The sequence below is a fragment of the Trichogramma pretiosum genome, unplaced genomic scaffold (assembly GCF_000599845.2).
Source record: "Trichogramma pretiosum strain Unisexual culture from Peru unplaced genomic scaffold, Tpre_2.0 scaffold26, whole genome shotgun sequence".
In the NCBI taxonomy this organism is placed as follows: Eukaryota; Metazoa; Arthropoda; class Insecta; order Hymenoptera; family Trichogrammatidae; genus Trichogramma; species Trichogramma pretiosum.
The window spans coordinates 175,128-197,129 of NW_019641640.1; the positions used below are offsets into that span (position 1 = coordinate 175,128).

The 22,002-nt window shown below is 43.8% G+C and overlaps 3 protein-coding genes across 3 annotated transcripts; 1 reads left to right on the forward strand and 2 right to left on the reverse strand.

The window, feature by feature from the left end:
• Positions 1-224: 224 nt before the first annotated feature.
• Positions 225-13,325, reverse strand: LOC106652477 (homeobox protein Meis1-like). Its single transcript, XM_014371455.2, has 7 exons — positions 12,469-13,325; positions 6,880-7,304; positions 6,571-6,780; positions 4,703-5,105; positions 4,383-4,570; positions 4,008-4,311; positions 225-3,919 (listed from the first exon to the last, which is right to left on the reverse strand). Exons 2-7 carry the CDS (start codon positions 7,189-7,191, stop codon positions 3,825-3,827), a joined length of 1,512 nt encoding a protein of 503 aa, XP_014226941.1. The 5' UTR covers positions 7,192-7,304; positions 12,469-13,325; the 3' UTR covers positions 225-3,824.
• Positions 13,326-14,225: 900 nt separating this feature from the next.
• Positions 14,226-15,513, reverse strand: LOC106652422 (protein roadkill-like). Its single transcript, XM_014371348.2, has one exon. It carries the CDS (start codon positions 15,378-15,380, stop codon positions 14,361-14,363), a length of 1,020 nt encoding a protein of 339 aa, XP_014226834.1. The 5' UTR covers positions 15,381-15,513; the 3' UTR covers positions 14,226-14,360.
• A 1,387-nt stretch (positions 15,514-16,900) lies between these two features.
• Positions 16,901-20,023, forward strand: LOC106652530 (toll-like receptor 13). Its single transcript, XM_014371537.2, has 5 exons — positions 16,901-17,171; positions 18,178-18,712; positions 18,790-19,096; positions 19,165-19,326; positions 19,400-20,023. The coding sequence occupies exons 1-5, from the start codon at positions 16,988-16,990 to the stop codon at positions 19,733-19,735; spliced, it is 1,524 nt and encodes a 507-aa protein (XP_014227023.1). The 5' UTR covers positions 16,901-16,987; the 3' UTR covers positions 19,736-20,023.
• Positions 20,024-22,002: the final 1,979 nt, after the last annotated feature.

Genomic DNA, 22,002 nt, shown 5'->3' on the forward strand with positions numbered 1-22,002 from the left:
TTAAAATTATAGTTCCTTCACTTTGAACGTATATTATTTTTAATGACCTTAAAAGTATAAATTATAGGACGTTTAGTGTGGTTCATCCATTTTCATTAATGTGTTCATTTTCATTGGTGTGAAAATCTCGCGAGTCCTTTTTGAGCTTTTTATAGTCTCTTTTTCATGATTGAAAATATGGGGTTCTGATTCTAAGGAAAAGGATTAATAATTGTACAAAGCAATGGGCTTGGCAAGCATTATGGCATTTATTATTCATAAACTTAATAGACAATGGAGTAGATTTATACACGGGGAATTTATTCTTTATTTCATAATAAGATGCGATGAAAAGTCTATACATATGTATAATATAGTCACAAGCTTAGGATTTGAAGAATTTTTATTCATGATTATGAAAATAGTCTTTGAAGTTTTATTTCATCGAAACTCTCGTTGTAAGAAACCGACTTTTTTCAACTTTTTGTTTCAATTTTTTTTTACAATAGAAAAAGAGTGACTGGAAGACTAAAGCAAATCTCTAATTACTTTGCAATAAATTTTTTATATTTATTAGTTAATGTGGTAAGGGAATACAATTTTTAGTCCATTTTCATAATCGGTAGACTGGATTTAATCTTAGATTGCGTTTTTTATTAAAATATAAATAGAAGAATTCAGAGGCAGGTATTCTTTTTAAAGAAAACAATATACATACTTAAATCCTTGCTTTAACAAGAGTTATTCTGTACACACGCTTTCTGACACGAGACAAGATGCTTTTTCAAATTGTATTGCTAATTATTTTGACACATTTTTTTACAGGCATTCCTGTAAGCAAGATTGTTTAGTATTTGTTCCTTATTTGAAAACTTAATATGACACGGTTTTAAATATTGATCAGAACAGCTTCTTGCTTATCACATGATTTTTTTTTCATTATTTGAAAATGTCAGTAACTCGCGTAAAAAGTCTTTGAGTAAAAAATACTCGTTTTTTGTGATGGGTGCGCAGATCCCGAGAAACATACACTGTGCTTGGGACTCAGCGCTCGAGTCACGAACTGGCTAGGGTTAATTTTGCCCTCTCGTGTAACTTTCCGTCGTCCTTACTTCTCTCTCACTCTCAATCGTATACATGGTAGTACTCCGTTGGTTAAAATGTTTCTTTTTGTCTCCAAAAATTGTGCGACGATAATTCTTACATAGAAGTAGGAGGCTGGGCACCGCCCACCGAGCTTATCACAGTCGTTTGGGTGCCGCAGCACAGTACGTATACGTGGTTTTCACTTTTTTTCATTTTCCTTTTTTATTTTTTCTTAATCGATAGCCTTAAAACCTACCTAGCTTCTTTTAAAACTTTAAAAACATCTGAACCTCAAGTAAAAGTCTATATATTCTCTCAAATTTGAATCAAAAGACATGTGTGAAGCCTCTTCATTTTGCTCATATAATATAACTCATTCTCGTATTTAAATATAAAAATGCTTAATTGCGATTTCTTAATTATTGCTATTTGACCGGTTTAGAATACATCTTTCACTTCGGTACTTCATCAGTTTCGGTTTTATTTTTTTAAATATTTCTCACTGAACACATTGAACGAAGAAATATGATTATAGTTAACTGTGTAGACTTGCGTTCACAAGTTAATTTTATGTACAAAATGGACTTTACTTTATTAGTTATTCTTGATTAAACTTTTTACGTAGATGAGGAACAGAGCCGTTTTCATTCCTGACGATATAATCAATAGCTTGAAATTACGTATTTTCATCTTTACACTCAATCCTTTTTTTCAAGCAAGCAAAATGTATTATGGACATCGGCACAATTAAAACTTTTACTTTCAGTCTAATTACTGTTTATCCATCTAAAATTCATTTCCGTGCGAGTGCAATTTTTATTCAATCATTTAACTTCCCAAATGGAAAGCTCAAACCATCTCGTATTATTTTTACGTATACTCGGCAGGCTAAAAAATACACCATACAATTATTACTATATAAATTTATGTACATTGCATGAAACAGCTAAATGCTTTTATTTATGTGTTCTGACGTAGTTCATTATCTTTTTTAAATGCATGCACAAAAAACGACACTTAGAGTTCAAAAATATAATCATTGCTATTTATAATATTTATATTTGTATAATATATATATTTATTTATATATTTATAATTTTCTGAGCGTTTAAAAATTATCAGTGCACCATTTACAGTTCATTCAGACTCGTAATAAAAATTCATTTTTCAATGTGTTCAATGATGCTCTAAAGAAATCAAAATTATTTATAATTTAACTGCAAGAATCTAAAAAAACTGGTATAAACTTGAGTCACCTTGCATTTTAGGATCATTTTGCATCACAATCAACACAATAGTTTGTAGAACATCTTTTTGTTCATCAAAACAACAATAAATTTTTAGCTTTTGTATTGATCAAATAGTTGTTTTATGTCGATACTGCGCACGATTATAAAGCACAGACTTTCAATATCACTTTTTTGATGCTTTAAATCATTTCATTTTTAAACTTTGGAGGGATATATTGTGCAAGTTTGGAGTAACCACACTCATCACAATCACATGGCACAAATATATTTTTTTTCGTCAATATTAAGTATGAACTCTTCTAACAACGGGTAAAAGTTATCACGTTAATAAGCTTAGTTTAATAATTACAAATTATAGAAACAAATAAATGAGATCCATGTTTTTACTAAAAACAGCAACGAGTTCAAATGCGTAAAACCATTCGACCTTACACGACATGCTACGTATGTACTACCAATTTTCATATGTGATTGCTCGTAAGAAAATCATTTTTCCCTTAAGTTTTATAATAGTAAAACAACCGACTTATTTAAAAGTTGTATATTATATAGGAACTTGCACAAGAACGAGTTTTTCGAGTTTTATAACATTCAAAATTAAAGTTATGTTATTGAAGAGATTACAAGCTGTATGACTCATCAAATATTGCGATCACTTGAGTGAAAATTACACACTTACGGCATGCGCATAAAATCGTCTTTCACGCTATCAGATACTCTCAAATGAATGTGGGTAGAAATCGTAAACTTAACGTTCATGATTTTACTAAATGTGGAAGTGACTACTGTACAACATTTACTTTTACATATTTCAAGACGGCAAGGAAAGCCAGTTATAATTCCCTACTGACATGCATTACTAGGACTTACTCAATAAGAGAGTGTAATAGGCGCATTTTTATGCAAAAAAATGTACAAGCTTTGAATAACCTTACGGGCACGCGCGTTTTTAGATGGTAAGTTGGTATTTTCTTATTTTTCGTATACATTCGAGTATATTATAACGTATAAAAGTGAATCAAGTAACTTGGTCGAAATTTTAACTTGTGCAATTGCACATCAGCACACTTTTTGGTTTTATTGCCATTTGAAAAAAATCATTGGAAGATCGTTTATCAAGATATACGATACAATTGGCAGTACGTCAATGCAATGAGAAATTATGTTCATCACAGATAACTGTCTCAAATTTTCATTAAACTTATTTGTTCGAAAGCATAACTAGAAGTGAGCCAATGTTTTTTTTTAGTAGAAATCGAAGATTTAATTCGCGTATTAGATAGCGTCGACGACGGAAGAAAGATTTATATGACTTATGTCTTAGGAAATTATTGAAGTACGGACGGACAGCGAACGCAACAATCTGAGTAAACTATTCAGTTGGCATTTACAACTGTTGTAGACGTGAAACAATCGATTTTTTTGGAGCATTTTCCGAGAAACAACACAGCGAGATTCAAGATGAAGACAGCATAAGTAGTTTGAGAGCAGAGAAGCTCCTGGAATTGGTCAGTGAACGTAGGACTTGTTGGCCTTGGAAGCAGCGTCTTCGGTGTCGTTCTCATCGTCATCCGTCCGCAAACGCACCCCATTTCTGTCGATATCTACAGTAGCACAGAAAGATAGAATATGTAAACATTACTTCTGTCAAACAATAACTATCGAAGGTATGCTAAGGAACATTGTTCGAACCAGGGTAATCGGCTTCACCGTCGCTCGAGCCATGATCGGAGCCGCTGTCGGAGTCCTCGGATTGGCCGTCGAAGTGCGAGCGCGACTTGTTCGAATTGGTGCGTTGCTTCGACGTTGACATGCTGGCTCTTTGCTGCTGCTGCTGAGTCAACGCTTCGGCAGAGAGGCCCTGGGCACCCGCGCCTTCGATCATGGGCTGCAGTATTCGCCGCCGAGCGTTGATAAACCAATTGTTCACTTGAAGAAGCGTCAGATTCGTTTCGTTGGCTATTTGGCGCTTTTCGTCCTCCGTCGGATAGGGATGCTACAAGCGAGAGGCGAATAATGATGAAAACCAGGCAGAAAAGAGAGATGCAAAATGAATATCGTACTCACAATGAGATGTCCGAATAGCCAGGCGCGCATAATGTTGGTGGCGTGTTTCGGTAAGACGCTGCGCTTGGGTTTGCCCTTTTTGCCGGAACTCGCGGCAGTCGAGGTGGCAGTCGAGGCCACCAGGCCGCCGTAGCCGCAAGAGTCTTCATCGTCTTCGCTCTGAAACGACGTCGGCGAGGCACCTCCTGCTGTTTGGTAAAAAAAGGAGACACAAGATAGAAAAAAGGCAAAGAAAAACGAGTGTAGAGGCTGCGGGAGCAGTTTGCGTGTGTGTTTTCGTTTGTTGAATTCCTCGTTGGGTCGGTCGTAGCGATGCTCACCTTGATACGAGTCGTTGGCCGACTGGCCGGAGTGATGAGTGCCGATGTGCGAGAGAGGCGTGCCGCCGTGGACGGTCCTCGGTGACGACGACGCTTGAAGCTCCTGCGTTTGACTTCTGTCGTCGGCCAACGTGAGCGACGAGCGACGATGCGCCTGATGCTGCTGCTGCTGCTGCTGATGCTGCTGATGGCTGTCCGACACCGAGGACGATCTCGACAACCTCTGCTCGGTGTAATCATCGGCGTAACGCAACGACTGACTCGACTCGCTGTGATGATCGTTGATGCCAGTCGCACCGTTACTGTTACCAACCCCGCCGCCGCCACCACCTCCACTGCTGTTGCTGCTCACTCGGAATCCGTTAGCTCCCGGCTCAACATCATTGCCTGTAGATGACAGCACCTGGCAAATATAGGTTGCAGCTAGCTGTTTCGTGAGCAGGGCTAGGTTTTGGTTCTTTGGTTGTTTGGTCATTGGGCTTTTGGTCGTTTTCGCCCGATCATCATCGCGCGACAAGAACGAAATGATATACATGGCCAAACGCCCGAACGAGTCACGACCAAATTTGAACCGTACATTTGATCCGAATCATCGACGTGTTGTTAGTCTCGAGCCCCAAGCAATCGTTATTTGCTGAAGTTACTGAAGAATTAGTATTATACGATGTGAGAAACGAAAAAAAAGAAAGAGTTAGTATAGAGCTGTGTTCCATCTTGCCACGCTCCTGCGGGGACGGAGTATCGTTTCGTCGAAAAAAATATTACCCCCCCGCATTCGCGATATTCGCAGGCGCGTTTGGCGCGAACACTACAATGCCATCGAACGTATCTAAGCAAATTTCGATAATCAATATACATGTAAGAAGCGTGTCGCCCGCAAACTTGCGGCAGGCCGCGAACGAGCGAGCACATAAACACCGCGCGCGGCTGCTCTCGCACGCGATCTGTCAAAACTTCCATTATAGTTTTCGGAATAAAAAAAGGACCGACAAATCAACTGACAAACACACGCACGTATATATGCTACTCGAGTTTTTCGATGCAAGTTACAAGTTGGAGAAAAGTCACTTGTCGTAGTAAATCGCGCAGAAGCACAATCGTACGTAGTAGTTATGATTCGCATAGATCATCGAACGTGTATATAATGCTCTAAAACACAATGCGCGATGTTAAACCAAGCGGAGTACCGCCACCGTGCGGAGTGAGACTTTTCCGCGAGAGTCAAGTACAGAAAGAAAATAAGAAAATCGCGAGTCGAACTACTCGACGCAAGTTGTTGATGCCACCGCGGACCAAGAGGAACAAGGATTTTCAACGCATTTTTCACTAGATAAAGAAATAGAGTGTGTGAGAGAGTTAGAGAGAGAGAGAGTCGAGGATTCAAGGAAAAAGCGCTACTTCACAGTACAAGATGCAAGCACAGTGCACATGACACGTACAAGAGTACCAAGAGGTATATGAGCATTCACAATATCTTATCGCATCGTCGTCTCGAAAGATGCAATAATTCCTCTTGGTACGAGTTTACAAAAAACGGGGTTGCAGCTTACTTTATCCGAGCGGAGGCTTGAGCAGGTGTCACATAATATGTACTTGACGTTTTTCGCCCAAGCGTCCGGGGAAAAAGCTGCAGCTGTTAGTTAATTTTGTTTAGAAAGCAAAGCATACATCGAAGGATTATCAAAAGAGTAGAATTCATTTGCAATAATCGCGAGCTCGCCTCGAAGCCGAGCCGAGCGCGATCAGTAAACACCAAGCGAGTAGCGATAGTACATTACACAGGGCAAAGACAAAAGGAGGAAAGCAAAGCTGCTGCTGCAAAGCTCGCGCGGCGTGTTAGTATACGAGTCTATCGACTTCTTGCAAACCTGTAGGGGACTGCTGCCGTTGCTGCCGCTCGACGGGGCCAGGCCGTCGTGGCCGCCGCCACCGTGTCCGTAATCGCTGCGCAGCAGATTCTCGCTCTGCATCTTGGACTTTAAGCAGGATATGTAGCGATTGCAGAAGTCCTTGCAGAGCTCCTGGACCTTTTCCAGCTCGAGCAGGTGGATCCTCAGCACCAGGATGGCCTCGATCATCTGTCCGAACGAGAGAAACGGAAACAGAAACGAAAAACAGAAAATCGAGAGACAAGTTCGAGAACGTTGCTCCACGAAAAGGGCAGACGCGCTAATTACCAGGCCATCGATCTCGGGGTCATGCACGAAGCAGGCCTGGCGCACGCTCGCCTGCTGCTGGAGGAACTGCTGGAGCTCGCCGTTGACGTCCTCGGGCGACGAGTCGTAGCTCAGCGTGGCGAGCTCGCATTTCTCGAACATGTAGCCGAGCAGCGGGAAGAGCGGATGCTTGTAAACGGCCCGCTTGTCGGCCTCGAACTGCGCCTGGTCCTGCTGGTGGATCGCGTAGTCGGCCACTCCGCTGGCGGGATCCTGATCGTAGCCAGGAGTCACCATAGCTAATAGCGCTACCGCGGTGCTGCCCTCTTGCATCCTAACATTCCTTCCGGCTCTCGGGATGGTGCCTCCTCCGTTGACGAACGCGCGCTAATTTTCCAGCTCGGCCCGCGTCCTTGCTCCCGTTGGCATTCTCGGCGCTGCGACTTCTGCAATACGGAAAATCAACCGACTCGTTACACCTTACATTCGGAAACTCGATTAAAATTTATAATATTTAGTATTTCGACTTTGCGGTAAGTATGAATCATCGCGACGACGAGCGAGTACATCGAGGCCCATAGAAATTGATGGCTCGTCGCGAGACAATCGCGTTGACATTTTCATCGCCGAGACAGGAGCGTCGACAGCTCGACTCGCTCGTCCTTATATCTCTCGGGTTCGACGAGAGTTTGTACATTTACATGGACAGAGGCGGCTCTCTCGAGCAAGTATAAGTAAGTAAGTATTGTGTATGTGCGCGTGTGGGCGTGCTCCTGCCGCCGTTGCTACCGTTGCTGCTGCTGCTGCTGCTCATGCTGCCTTAGCAGTATAAGCGGTAGTCGAACGAGCGCTACTGCATTTAAATGTCATCATTAGAAGAAGTACTATAGCATTCTGCGCGCTCGCCTATATAGGCTTTAGCTCGAGAGAGCACAAGACTGTCTCGCGCGCGCGAGAGAGCTGCGCTGCGCTATATACATACACATGGGTACTTTCTTTGTACACCCCCGCCGCCTGGCATCCGTTTTCTCTGCGCCACCACCGCCACCCCCTCTTACGTGTATATACATAGTGATACTACGGCTGCTCGGCAGGAACGAGAGAAGAGAGACAAGTTGGCGAAAATTCTTTTGGAGATTCGAATTTTCTCGACGACAGCGTCTAGCCCAGCGAGCGACCGCTGTCGCTGCTGCGGTTTACTAGTGCTGCTGCTGCTGCTGCTGCTCCTAGCCGCAGAGAGCAATGAAAAGCGCATGTGTTGTGTCTGCGCGTCGTCGTCGCCGCCGCGTGTCTCTCTGCGTATATATTTTGCGTGTATAGATATATATGTATCGTATGGAATACGCTATCATCCATGCATATATACGCGCGCACACATACATACATATATTGAATAAGTTGTGTACATGTGGCCGGGGCACATTTGTGTAGGTGCCAAGTTAAGCAGATACCGAAGGGGGATACACGTCGACGAAGACGACGACGACGCGTACTTTTCTTCTTTGATGAAATTGTACCGAGGGTTGCTGCTGCCGTCGTTGAAAGAAAGAGAGGGACCGATGAGAAAAGGCGTATCGCTAAACTAATTTTTGCCTTATACATACATTTTCCTCCCTGGCTTCCGTAAGCTTTTCTTGGCGCGCGATTCGCACTTTTTTCTTTGCTTCTTGTTTTTTTTTTTTTTTTTTTTTTTTTNTTTTTTTTTTTTTTTTTTATTCTTGCAGCCATTCGAGGTTGCAACGCGTGCAAGCTCGTCGACAACTAAGACGAGCTTTATACGTATTCCTTTCTTTCTCTTTCTCAACGCGTTGAAAAACTGCAGAGCGACCGATCGAATTTTCAAAAAATTTGCAAGGATGAAAATATCTCGGAGCGAAAGCTTTGCTGACGAGTCGAGTTCGAGAAGGAAGAGAGAGAGAGAGAGACGAAGCGAAAATGAGAAGCACGAGCAGCTATAAGGAGCTCAATTTTTAAAATCGCGCCAGCTCCGCTGCGTAACGTAAGAGTGTGTGCGTGGGCGCGCGTGCCACATACAAGTTTAAAAAGCACGCGCGCGCCCAACCCGCTGCTGACTGCAAAAGAACAGGACGAAGAATATGGAAGAGAAGAGGAGTCTCTCGTCGAGTCTCGCAGGGGATTTCTCTCCTTCATCCCATTCCTTTTACATACAATATATATATTGTGTACTATATACATATACACGGAGCATATTCTGTATAGATATATACAAGAATGTAAGCTGCTGGTGTATATACGTAGCCAGCGCAGCTGCGTGTTCTTCTTCTTCCTCGCGAGGCTGCCAGACGTATATACGCAGAGTGAAAGAGAGAGAGAGGCCGAATTCGTATAAAAAGTATATAAGGAGGAAAAGTAGACTCGCCGTATCTTTTATACACACGCCGCACACTGTACCAAAGCTGCCGCTGTATACATGTATACGTGGCTAAAGGAGGAATGAAGAAAAAACTCTGAGAAAGAGAGGAGCCAAGCATCGAGCTTTTCAGGCAGACGGCTCTCGCAAATTCAGACTCGACGGCGCCCGATTCAAAAAATTCCGTACAGGCAAAGCTGGCTCGAAGAGAGATAGAGATAGAAGAAAGCTCGGACTCGAACGGTGGCTAAATCGTACGCAGCTTACAGGAGGCGATGGAGCTTGTATAACGTAGAGGCCCCGAGGCCTTTGGAACGTGCGCGGCTACCTCGTACGAGCCGAATTATAATAAAAGCGATGGAAATTAAAAGGGTCTCGGCGAAAAGGGCGCGGATCGGGAGGAGAGCTGCGTTGGCTCTGCTGCGGTAATAGAGCAAGCACGCGCGCGGGCTTCAGCTGGCAGCAGTGAAATCAAAATGAAAAGCACAACTCGCTTACGCTAAAAGTGAGCCGAGAAAGAGAAAGAGGAGCAGCAAGGAGTTACGTGCCCGTGTACACAGATATAGCTTCGACTCGTCCGTATATATCTGCTGCTGCTGCAGCCTTCATCCCTTCGCATACATACACGCGGAAACGGCGCGCTGTGTACCGTGTGCCGTGTACCCGCCGCGAGAAGAAAAGGAAAACGAAGGAAGAAGTAGCAGCAGCAGCGGGGTATATATAGGAGAAGATTCGACCTCTCTCGCTCCGCAGAGCCCATTACTCGCAAGTGGCGCTCGGGTCCGAGCTCTGCACCGATGCTTTTGCTCTCTCTCTCTCTCTCTTTCTTTCGAGCTTTTCTCTCTCTCTCTCTCTCTCTCTCTCTCGCCGTGCTATTACTATATAGATATATACGCGAGTATAGCTAATAGCTTCGAGGTAGTTTTCCCGCTCGATATTTATCCGGACGAATAGGCGGGGGTGGACGACGAGTCTTCGGGCGTTAGTCTTCTCTCGCGCCGTGTCTCGAGCTTCGGGCGCGTTTAATCGGAATCGTTTGGTCGGTCTGTTACTTGTTATATATACTGCTCTATACATATTCGTCGTCGTCGTCGTCGTCGTCGTCGTGTGCAGGCATGCGTCACCCCCGTGCGTGCGATTCAAACGCGGCTGGCCTGCACTGCCGCGAGACGATCGTTGCGCTAAAATATTATAATAACAATAATAATAATAATAATGAGCGCGCGTGTCAACGACGAACCGGCGATAATGAGGCAAGCCTCATTAGACGAGCACGGCTATATAAGTCGATTCGGGCGCCAATTATCGCTGAAATCAGTCAGGTGTGCGTTTCCATACGTAAGCTCGAGCGAGCAGCGCGCATAGCTCGTGTGTTTATGTACTTTATTTGCTCGAGTGAGCTTTTTAAACTGCCCCCAGCTTATGGCCAGGCTTAGCGCGCGCTTCATTAAGGAGTTAATCAGCCGCGGGTAATTCGCCACTTGTATGGGCTAAAGCTGTCATACGAGTCGAGTGGCCGAGGGAGGAAATGAATCGACGTCTCTGCTCTCTTAGTTTTCGGAGCTCTGTAGCAAATTATTCGAGCTGCAGGTACGATTGACAGGTCGGAGTATTTTGCCGTTGCTTCTGCCAAAAGCTCGATTGTCTAACTATCGACGGGTGCGAGGATGGAAAATGAAATTGGTCGGGAAGTTGTGCAGGAGGATCATTCGTTTGGACTTGGCCAGAGCAGTTACTGAAATCGGGCCCCTACTTGACTCGATCTACAGCCACGAGTAGTTCCATGTGGATAGATAAGACATATACAATGCTGGCATTATAATAGTGTCGAGCGAGAGAAGTGGGCGTTCGCCTTTTGCCGGTCTCTTTGCTTCCCGCATTAATAACCACTATCTCCCACGAAGGCTACGAAATGTAAATAGAGAGAGACAGAGAGAACGAGTGTCACAGATAATCTGTGTGTACGCGCAATGTGTAGTGTCACATGCATCGCAGCGCACACACACAAGTACACGAGACGCATCCCCCCTCTAAAACAGCATGAGTCGGATCATGAATCAGGGTATATTGTAAATGTGCAAAATAGGAGTCGCAGCGGAGCGTGTGACATTATTGGCGCCCACTGAGCTGTACTGTACAGCAACGTCAAAGTGTCGAATCGGATTTTAAACAAAACATATCGTTGGCAGAGTCTCGAAGGCTTCGTTGCAACGATTACTTTTGTGACTTGCGATTCTCGACTTAAAAACGCTCCGAGAGCTCGATTCCTCCAAGTTCATCGAGGACCGAGACACTTGTGCATATACATCCTTGGATGCTCGATTGCATGCGCGACTTTGAGCAATTTTTCGCGCTTACACGCGCAAAGCTTCTAACCTAGAAAAGAGGATGTGTGTGTGTGTATCGGACGCCGCTCGGTCGAATGAATCGGACCCTCGCGCGGACGGCGGCCAAAGGGCCCGCGCGCAGCTCGAAACTGCAACATTATAAAGGCCTCGGGGCGCACGTGCGCAAGGCCCCGCTGTGGTATACATACACGGCGGAGAGTCCAAGTCCTCGAAAGCTCGCGCACAGTCCCTCTCTGTATACACCTCTCTCTACACCCCCTGCCTGGTTGGCGTTCGGAGTTTTGCCCCCCTCGCTCGCGCGTACGCGGCAGGCTGGCAGACTGCATATAAAAAGGATGCGAGCGACAGGGACGGAGAGAAAGAAGGACGATGACTGCTATAATATCGATTTATGCCAAGGCTGCTGATACGTCGCAGTGTGTGCGCGCTCGATGCCTCCGTGTGTTGGTATACACACACGCAAACATTTTCGGTATATTTGTACACACACACGTACTTACACTTATACACATGCGCTACTACGTGTACCTATATTACGAGAGCTTAATAATTACAAAATTAGACCGGCAAAGCACGCGGTAGCAATGGTCCGCGCTCGTCGACTCGCGACTGCAGAGTTAAAACGAAGACGGACTTTCGCCACGCACTCGGCGAAATTTCGTCCTCGGCGTTTAAGGTTAGGTGCCGCCGCTGCTTCGTGTGTGTACAATTCCGCACGACAGTGTCACGGAGCTGCTTTTTTATTATGTGTATGTGTACATGTCTTACGAACTACGTATGCGTATCGTTGTTACGAGCTCACAGTCGTTGACGCTGACAATTCGCTCGAGAGCATGACGCAAGTTGACGTTCGTATGTTTATGTATCGTGCGAAAGATTGAACGAAATTACCTGACGTTGGTGTCAGTGGGCAAGTATCTCGAGCCGGGAACAAGAACTGCTTCTTGTATCCGGAGACGTGAATGTACAAGGAACTGCTACTGCTGACGCTGATGCTGATGCTGCACGACCGAAGACTTTGCCGGCGAGGCGCGTCTCGAACTGCTGCTACTCAACCGCAGTTGCAAAGAACGAAACAAAGTAAAAAACACTTGCGAGTCGATCGTTAGTTGTCAATTCACACCGGCTAACTTTCTAGGTGCTATGTGCATCTATGGCTTTTGCATATAGACAGGTATCGAACTGAAGAGTCGCGGCGATCGATGCCGAGACGTGGCCGTATATTTGTAAACTGCAGATCGTGCGTCACTGTCACCGGCTTAATTCATATTATTTAGCATTTTATCGAGCGCTATACACTTTAATCTCCGCACTGATTTCTGCACTTCTACTGCTGCTGCTGCTGCTGCCGTCTGGCAAAGTGTCGAGAGAGTGTCGACTCACGCGGTGCGCGGCGGCGGTGGCGGCGACGACGACGACGACGACTTGGGCGGCTGCGGCTCTCTGTTGTAGTATGTGTATGCGCTGCAATGCAGGCGGTAAAGATGACGCAGTGTCCGGAGTCAGCGTATCCATATAAAAACTGCGACAAAAGTCGACGACGCTATATCGAGTCCGATTAGACCGGATAACTGAGACAAGTCGATACGATCGTGATGATTTCAACGCTTTCTCTTTGGACAAAGTCTATAGAGGTTCGGCGCGTCAGTGGTTTATCATGTAATGTACACTTGACTCCGAAATCGCGCGAGCGCTGCGCTTCGCTCCAAGCTTCGAGGCTCACGAGAGGCGACTAGCGCGGTGCTGGTGGCGGCTGCGGCGCGAGCTCGGTCACGCAGAATCTCAGTCGAGCAAGGATATTCGGCGCTATCTTGCGAACGTGCAAAATGACAGTGCAGCAGCGAGCAGATACTGCCCCGCACGACTGGCGAGTCGCGCCCCCTCGTTATAGCACGACTGACTTCTCGATGGCTAGTCGGCGATCCAATTTACCGACGCGTTCGATACTGTAGGCAGCGCAGCGCATTGCAGACGATATCTGTCAAACCGATCGGCTTGTGCAGCGGATCAAGGCCCGCTGACGATGCCCATGCACCTCACTTGACATCTCAGACTTGGCTATAATTATACTTACTATGGCTTTATGATGCTGCAGCGAGGAGCACGTGCGGTGCTACTGGCCGGCACTGATGCCTTTGATACGTCATAATAGCATCCTGTATAACTTAGTCTTTCTTACTTTCTTGCTTCGCCCATGTGCGTGTTGCTGAGGGTGGCTTGGTCAAATGACAACATAATGTATATATTATAGATGACAAAATTATAGCTAAACCAAGACTTGTGGCATGTGGATTTCCATCAGTCGATTTATAATGGGAATCACTAAAAATAACGTAGAAAAAAGGAATTCAAATGTTCATGCAAGAAACAGCTCAAAAGTCAATTTACCACATTCAATGTATATTGTGAAATATAAAAATTGTTTTTATTAATTTTAATACATTGTTACAATAGCGTTAAGCTCAACATGATTTATCAATATTGTAAAAATAACAAGTGATCTCACAATCTTTTCTACTGCAAATTTACATTCACTTAAACTTTACTATTTACTTAATTTACTATTTTCAAACGTTAAATTAAAAATGTTTAAATATAACAAGACAAGAACATAATAAACATTTAAATGAAATGATATTTTCCTTGTATCATGCAAACCTGTGATGTTACATCACAACATATTTCAACTAACATGAGCTTAATTTAACAAAACTATCCAAACGATACATAATAAAAAAAGTATTATTATTATTAAAGAATAGAAACAATTTTGAAACACTTTTCTATCCTTCCATGAAAGATTGTAAAAGCTTTACCAATACAGGCTTCGTCATCTTATTTAAATTCTTTGGATCAATAGTTGATTTAGAATTGAGTTTTAGAAAATTTTGCACTTTACTTTCTAAATGCTCTGCATTGTATTTTTGAGCAGCTAATAAAATTTGAATAGCATTTTCAGGGGACAAATTCGCATTTAACATTTTTCCACATTTGATTTTCAAATTTTCAATTTGATACTTATCGGCCACTGCTAAAATTTCTAGAACTACATTTGTTTTGGTACTTACAATATCACCTGTGTAAATGTATCTCAACATTTCAACCAGAATATTATAAGGTATATCAGTTATTGTAACATAATTACATTTTTTCTCCAACATGTCATGAGTAAACATAGCTTTAAATACTGGACTAGAAACAGCGAGTATAGCTCTATGAGCTGGGATATGATTTTCATCGGAAGTTATCAATTCAACATCGCTAAATTCTGTACTAAGGAACAATGAATCCAATTTCACGTTGTTAATTTTGTCATCTTTGTCGTCGATGATTTCAGAATCCAATGAAGATTCAAACCTCTTGAAAATTTCTATTTCACATCGAATAGTTACAGTATTTTGAGAAGAAATCAGATTATTAAGACTTTTCAAACTAAAAAATTTTTCGGAACCAGAGTATGGTTTGGTTGCAAAATCTAGGTTATACGTTCCTTTTCTAACCACTCTTTTATCATTAATAGCTGATAGTGTGCATCTACATAAGAGCTTATCCGGTTTTTTTGTTGCATCAGGTGTGAAAAGAACAGCTAAGCCAATGAATTCAGAAGTTTTTTCGTATATGCCTTGAGGATATAAGTGCAATTCGAAGCATTTATCATTGTCACTTTCAACGCCGAATTTTGGGGATTTTATTGCCTCTCCAACATTTAATTGTATTAAGCGATAGTTTTTGATCGTCCATGTGTAAATGCACTCCTTTGAAGTAACTGTAGTAGAGGCCTCTATCATTCGTTTTGATGACATTTTGATCAAATTACTTGTATAGTGTTGAGAAACTAATCAATTAAGAGAGAAACTTTTAGAGATGTATGCAATAACAAATGAAGAGGAAGTAGAAATTTTATATTCATCGCAACTCGCGTGAGAACTGAGCAGAATCAACTTACTCTGTAGGCACCGCCACTTGTCAGAAACGTGGCGACTACTTATTACCTAATAACCTTATATTCTTATGCTACCGCGCGCGGATGATTTGAGCTCAGAGTTGTAAAATTAAGGTTGAATTGAATTTGATTTTTATAATTTGAGTCCATGAAAAAAACATTGAAATTAATATTTTTTTCACTCCAACCCGTTAAATATGATTTTTTTGTCAAGAATCAATTCATTTCAGGAATTTCAGAATCAATAATAAGGTTTAAATAGTAAACTAGTCACGTTTAAGAAAATTTGGTTTATTTATTAGTTTTTTGCATTTGTACATAATTAATTATTCAAATAGGAAATGTTTAAAGTTATTTACCATTAACGAAGTTTAAATCAACACACATTTCAACATACATTTCAACATACATATTAGATGTAATTCAAAGCTATTTAATCGCACGCTGTTGGATAATTGTCATATATAGCACCTTAAAATTACGTGGATCCAGAAGTAGTAGACAAGTGATCTCGACACATTGGTCCGACCACCTGTTTCTCAAGTATTACAACGAAGATGAGGTTCTTTATTGTTTTCAAACGTTAATACAACTAGCACATCCTATTGTCCAGGGGAATTTCTCCTTGAATAAGGTTATGTCCTTTTAGCGTACTTACGGGAATATTCTCTTGACTCTGAACTACTTGTATTGGAGAATAATGGTTTTCACAGGTTGATGCATCTTCGGGCACTAGTTGATCGTGTCTCTTCAATCCTTTTCCTGACTCCAATCCAATCTCCTTTTTAAATGGGGCTTTGTCCTTCGTTGACATAGTCGCGATCGGTTGATCTCTTCGCCACTTGTGAATGTTTGGCCGTTTTATCAAATTTGGCCGATAGTTTGACCTATAATGATAATATAGCCGCGGTGAATGCTGCACGTCTCCTAAAATTTACGTGCTTTAGTGCATCTTTGATGTCATCGAAATCGAGTACTGTTAAATATGTGCACCCACCTAGCAGTGCATTATCAGCCATTGATACCGACCTATCAGCTAAACTCTCACTAAAAATCACCCATGTAGGATTCGAGGCTACCGCAGCCAAAACACGCGCAGCTTTCAAACGTATATCGACTCGTCGTCGATCTTTTGGCAGCGAATCGGCATAATATAATGGTTACGCGGTATCGCCGAGGAAGCGCAAACCGCCGGCGGCTGCAGCGAAGCCGATCGCGATCCCGTCGCGCTCGTCGAGGCATCTCTCTCCCATGAGTCGCTGGCTGAATAAAACGCGGGCCCCCTTATCTTATCTAGCGCTCGAGAAGAAGCCCCTTATCGCGTCGGCAGTCGCGGCCTCGCGCGTATACGCGTCGGAGAATGACACACAGTCACCTGTCTCGGCTCGTTGCTGCTCGTCGATCGTCGTAATCGCCTCTGTTCTCTCGAGTGTTTGCAAGTGTTTGTGTGTGTGTGTGCACATAGCCATGGCTCGGGCGGACGTTCTCATCGTCGTCGCTTGCCTCTGCCTGTGGGCCTTCTCTGCCTATGACCAGGTCGATGCTGCCGACGCGACCGCTACTGCGCCGAGCAACAGCAGCAGCAGCAGCAACACTACTGCACCACAGGAGCAGCCCCTGATCAAAGTCTGCCAAGTTTGCAACTGCACAGGTGAGTTGCCCGTCGAATAAAAACCGATTCGCGTTCGATTTCTCTTCGATACGAACCGATCTCTCCGTGGACGACCGGAGATCTACGCCTCGAACGACAATTAAACACGTCGCTTTCGAAATATTTGTATAATAATGTGGCCAAAAGCTTCGACGATGAGCTGGACGCGCGTCGCGCGTCTATAATCGTGGTAGATTATTGATTTTTCAGAGTAGATAAAACAAAGGAACGACAGATAAACAGTCGAGTGTTCGCTGATAGATAGTGTGACGCACCTTTTCACGCTCTAGGCCTTTGCTTTTATAATTGACTTGTGAAAACGTGTGCCGTTACACTCACACACACACACACACACACACACACACACACACAAGCACAAACATTTGGTTTGTATTCTACGAAAACAGCGATTGCGACTACACGAGACTCCATTTTTGTGGACGCGATGTAAAAGTAAGTTGTCAATAAGGACTTTTTATTTGTGCAGCAAAATCTGATGGACTGAATGCATATCTTGAGTTGGCGCAACGAGGAATCCTCCTTAATCAGCCAACCTACTTTTACTTTGCACCCACCAAAAAATATAGAGTTTTTTTAGTTAAACAAGCTGTCTTTTGGTATCGTGCCGAGTTTGTTTATCGTGCGTATAATCGTTACATGGAACTCGACTTATCCTACACCGAGTGATGAGCTATTTTGCGCGCTCGCTGACTCGACTCGCGACACACATACACACAGTCAACGTCCGGGATTATAATCGCTTTATCGATACCGCAGTCATTTCCTATTTTGCAATATTACACTTCAGCTATTTATGAATACATCGATGGAAAAAATGAGCGTGTGAATCATCACGGTATATTGATACGCTAATTCTTTACTTCTTAAAAAAACGATATCACACCCGAGCCAATTATTGAATATGCTCATTTTTTTCATCGATTTCCCTTAACTATGTATGTAATATAACAGAGCCTAAAAAAATCTATAATTTGCGCTTTTACAGATGACACGGTCGATTGCTCGAATCGCAAGCTGCAGAGCAATCTGCAAGATCACGAGTGGCCGACTCAGGTCCTGAAGCTGGTCTCGTTCGACAACAACGAGATAAAGAGCCTGAAGGCCTTCCCCGCGGCCAAGGTCGAGCGTCTGTCCCTCCGTGGCTGCGGCATCGGCCAGATCGAGCGCGCCTCGTTCAAGCTGCTCGACGGCCTGAGCGAGCTCGATCTCAGCCACAACCTGCTCAAATACGAAAACTTCAGTCCCAACTCGTTCGAGGGCAACTACAGCTCCAACGCTTACGAGCCGCTCGCCAAGCTCGAGTCGCTCAATCTGTCCTCGAACCTCTTCCACGCACTGCACCACGACATCTTCGAGCACGTGAACAATCTGAAGCGCCTCGATCTGTCGCACAATCCTTTCGAAAATTTCGACTCGCCGAATGCCGGTCAATCCATCGCCGGTTTGGTCCATCTCGAGTACCTGGACATCTCCTACTGTCAGCTCAAGACGATCAAAGATGCGATTTTCCACTCGTTCAGGTACGACACCGTTCATTCTTCTCGTGTACTATAAGCTTTCAGCGACGTTCAATAAATGTCGACCCTTCCATAAATAGGTACTTGAAGACGCTGAATCTGGCCGGCAACGAGTTTGTCGATCTGCCTCCCGCCTTGGACGATGCCCCCTGGATCGAGAGCCTTATCCTGGACAACAATCCGTTCGAGGTATTCAAAGAGGACCCCGTGGAGCCGCGCAAAAAGTTCCCCGTCATGCGAAGCTTGACCTCTCTCAGCTTGAAGAACATGACCAATTTGAAGATAATTGCGAACGGAGCCATGTCGAATCTACAAAATCTTCAAGTTCTCGTCATCGAGGGCTGCAAAAATCTCACCTCGATCGAGGAAGAAGCCTTCGCGTTGAAGGTAAGAAATCGGTCTTTCCTTTTTCGCATTACGACAGCTTTACTATAACACTGGCTTGATTTTCACAGAGCAACGAGAGCTACGTCGTGTGGCCAAAACTCAAGACGCTCAACATATCCGGGAACGCGCTGCGCTATCTGCGATCTGGCTTGATCGCTCGATGGGACGACGTGAACGAGCTTCACGCGCTCGGCAATAACTGGAGCTGCGACTGCGAGAATCAGTACTTCGTACGTACAATCCCTTAATTATAGTCACGCGTTTAATGCGCAACAACTATATCTTATATTCTATCTCCGACAGATCGGCGATCTGCTGGCGAAAGAAGGCAAGCGTCTGATGGGCGACGAGTACGGCAAGCTGCTGTGTTCGGAGCCGCCGGAGCACGCCGGCAAGAGCCTGGAGTCCCTCGGTGGCCGGCAATTGCGCTGCCTCGACTACTACGGCGCCCGGCCCGAGAAGGACGCGATGCTGCTCGTCGGCGTGCTGGTCGGGGTGCTCGTCGCCATACCCGTCTGCATCGTCATCTACCTGTTCTGGAGGCGAGGCTTCTTCTTCGTCGGCAGCCAGAGCCCGGCCAGCTTCTCTCGGGCTTTTTACAGGAGGGCGCCGCCTTACAGCGAGGAGAACCACTTGTAATTTGTTTGTGTGTATACGAGTATGTGTAGTATGTGTAGTATGTGTGTGTGTCTGTGTGTGTTCCAAGAGACGATGGTCGGAAACGAGCAGCCGGTCGTTTACGTCGATTATGCTCTAATTATGATAATTAAAAATTCTTTGTTATTACTTGTATACAATTATGCCGATCACAGAACTTTGACCGATTTTATATTTGCGTGTAAATGCCAAAGATAGAGAGGAGCTGGTGTCAGCTAGGAAATATTTTAATATCGAAATAAACATTGCGTTGAAATTTTACTCAGAAAATATTCATCACATTATTTCGTCTTATTTCTGCCTTCCTAGTATAACATATGATAACAGATCAAGAAATGAATGTATAGCGATTGCGCTTATGCTAGCCGAGTGCGTATTGCATATTACGACAAGCATCTCGTGCATGCCTTTACTTTTTGGATTTATTTTGCTATAAATTTGTTAAACTAAGGATCGTAGAAAGATAGTAAAAAATGTATTCTTTGGGTTGAAATTCTTAACATCAATGATAGTCTGATGACTGACATCTGACCATATAAAATTTTATTAAATATGTTGTAACAATTTATTGGTTTGTTCCAGGGCCGTAACCAGAAAATTTTTTTTTGGGGGAGGGTTATCTGGGTTACTTATGGAGCTTGGGTTACCAATACCATTAGTATAAAAGGTAAAATCAAAAGTTTCGGGGGGTCAGAACCCCCGTCCCCCCGCTGGTTATGGCCCTGGTTTGTTCTTAACAACTTTTTTTATTACATTTATCTCGCAAGTATGAAACGCATTTGTAAATGGCTTGAAATGATAATTTAATTGTTTGAGAAAATTTAGAACAGTTGTCAACCATTTCAATATGATGATATTATTTTAAGACGCCGTCACAAGGTGGCGAATACTTTCATCTGTAAATCTGCAAGTGGTAACGTTAAAATAGTTGTATATAAGTCTTTCAATAATAGAACAGGTTTACAAACTCGTGATTATGTCTCCCAGAATACTTGCAGTAAAAAAATTTCAAACGTGCATGGCTTTCAAACCCTCTTTTCTTCAACACTACTGTACATGATAAATTCGCGTAGAAAAATTAATTTGAAGCGAGTTCAATCATCGAGCTGAAAAGCAATAAAATATTCGGGTTGGGAATGTCATTATACATTCAAGCAGCGTGCTCCATGGTAGGTCGCGCGAAAAGAACTTTTCTGCGCGAGTCTTCATTATTCATCCTTGAAAAATGTTGAAAAAAGTAAGCTAGTCGTTCTCAGATTTTTCAATGGAAAATTACGGGATAAATTCTGAAACGCCCTACACTGTTTGTGAAAGACGTCGCTATGAATAATAGAAAGAAAAATTATCATTGGCACAAAGTTATAACGTGTGAGCTTATGTGCGTTATACCGTCAACAATAACGCACATTTCTCTATGCTCTTATGTTTGTACCTGCACATGCTCTCCAAAGAACACAGAGAGTTTACACGCATTGAGTCTGCCGGTGTGCGAGTATACCCGGGTAAACTGAGAACGGCAATCTTAATGAGTTTAACCGATCGATCGAGCAGTAATTTCGGGGGTCGTCGAAGGTATATAGGCACTAGCTCGTATTCATATTATAATTACTAGCTTGTACACAGCAGCGTTAGTTAGGATGGCAGATAAGGATATGTGCGAGCAGCAGCAACGACAACAAAGAGCCCCGGCCGGTGGTCGCCGCTGCTCATCGTCATAGTGTGGATGGCCAAGGCTCAAGGCTGCTGACGCTGCAAGAGGGCCGGCCAGAGTGGGAGTGCGGTCAGCACGACTCCGTGCAGTGTATGCCGAATATATACGGTGGCGAAGCATAGATTGCGGTGGCCAGGCGAGTAACGCAATTAGCCGCGCCCGGTTAATTGACTAGACGATCGCTCTCGCTCGCCACCAGTTTCTCTCTACTCCGCGCCAATCAAGCTCGACGCTCCTCTCTCTTTCACTCTCTCGCTCTCTCTTTCTCAATTATGGCGAGTGTTTGTGCAAGTGTGGGTGTGTGTGTGTGGCGTGTGCTGCTGCACTCGATCGACGCCACGCGCCGGTCGCACGTCTAGCTTATATAGAGCATTTAATTTATAAGTACGACACGATCGCGGCCATCTCGATGAGCAACGTCTTTTATTTCCCTCTTTACGTAGCATAGATTCTACTGTCTCACTTGGACTTGCAAGTCTTTGTCTCTGCTTCGTGCACGATGATCTTGAGCTGTGAACATTCGTACTTGAAAGAAAGC

Coding starts and splice junctions, on each gene's coding strand:
- LOC106652422 (XM_014371348.2), bottom strand. CDS start 15,380: ATGTCATCAAAACGAATGATAGAGGCCTCTACTACAGTTACTTCAAAG.
- LOC106652530 (XM_014371537.2), top strand. CDS start 16,988: ATGGCTCGGGCGGACGTTCTCATCGTCGTCGCTTGCCTCTGCCTGTGG. Junction 18,713..18,789: donor GCGATTTTCCACTCGTTCAG/GTACGACACCGT, acceptor TTCCATAAATAG/GTACTTGAAGACGCTGAATC. Junction 19,327..19,399: donor ACTGCGAGAATCAGTACTTC/GTACGTACAATC, acceptor TATCTCCGACAG/ATCGGCGATCTGCTGGCGAA.
- LOC106652477 (XM_014371455.2), bottom strand. CDS start 7,191: ATGCAAGAGGGCAGCACCGCGGTAGCGCTATTAGCTATGGTGACTCCT. Junction 6,781..6,879: donor ACCCCGAGATCGATGGCCTG/GTAATTAGCGCG, acceptor TCGTTCGGACAG/ATGATCGAGGCCATCCTGGT. Junction 3,920..4,007: donor CGGTGAAGCCGATTACCCTG/GTTCGAACAATG, acceptor GTGCTACTGTAG/ATATCGACAGAAATGGGGTG.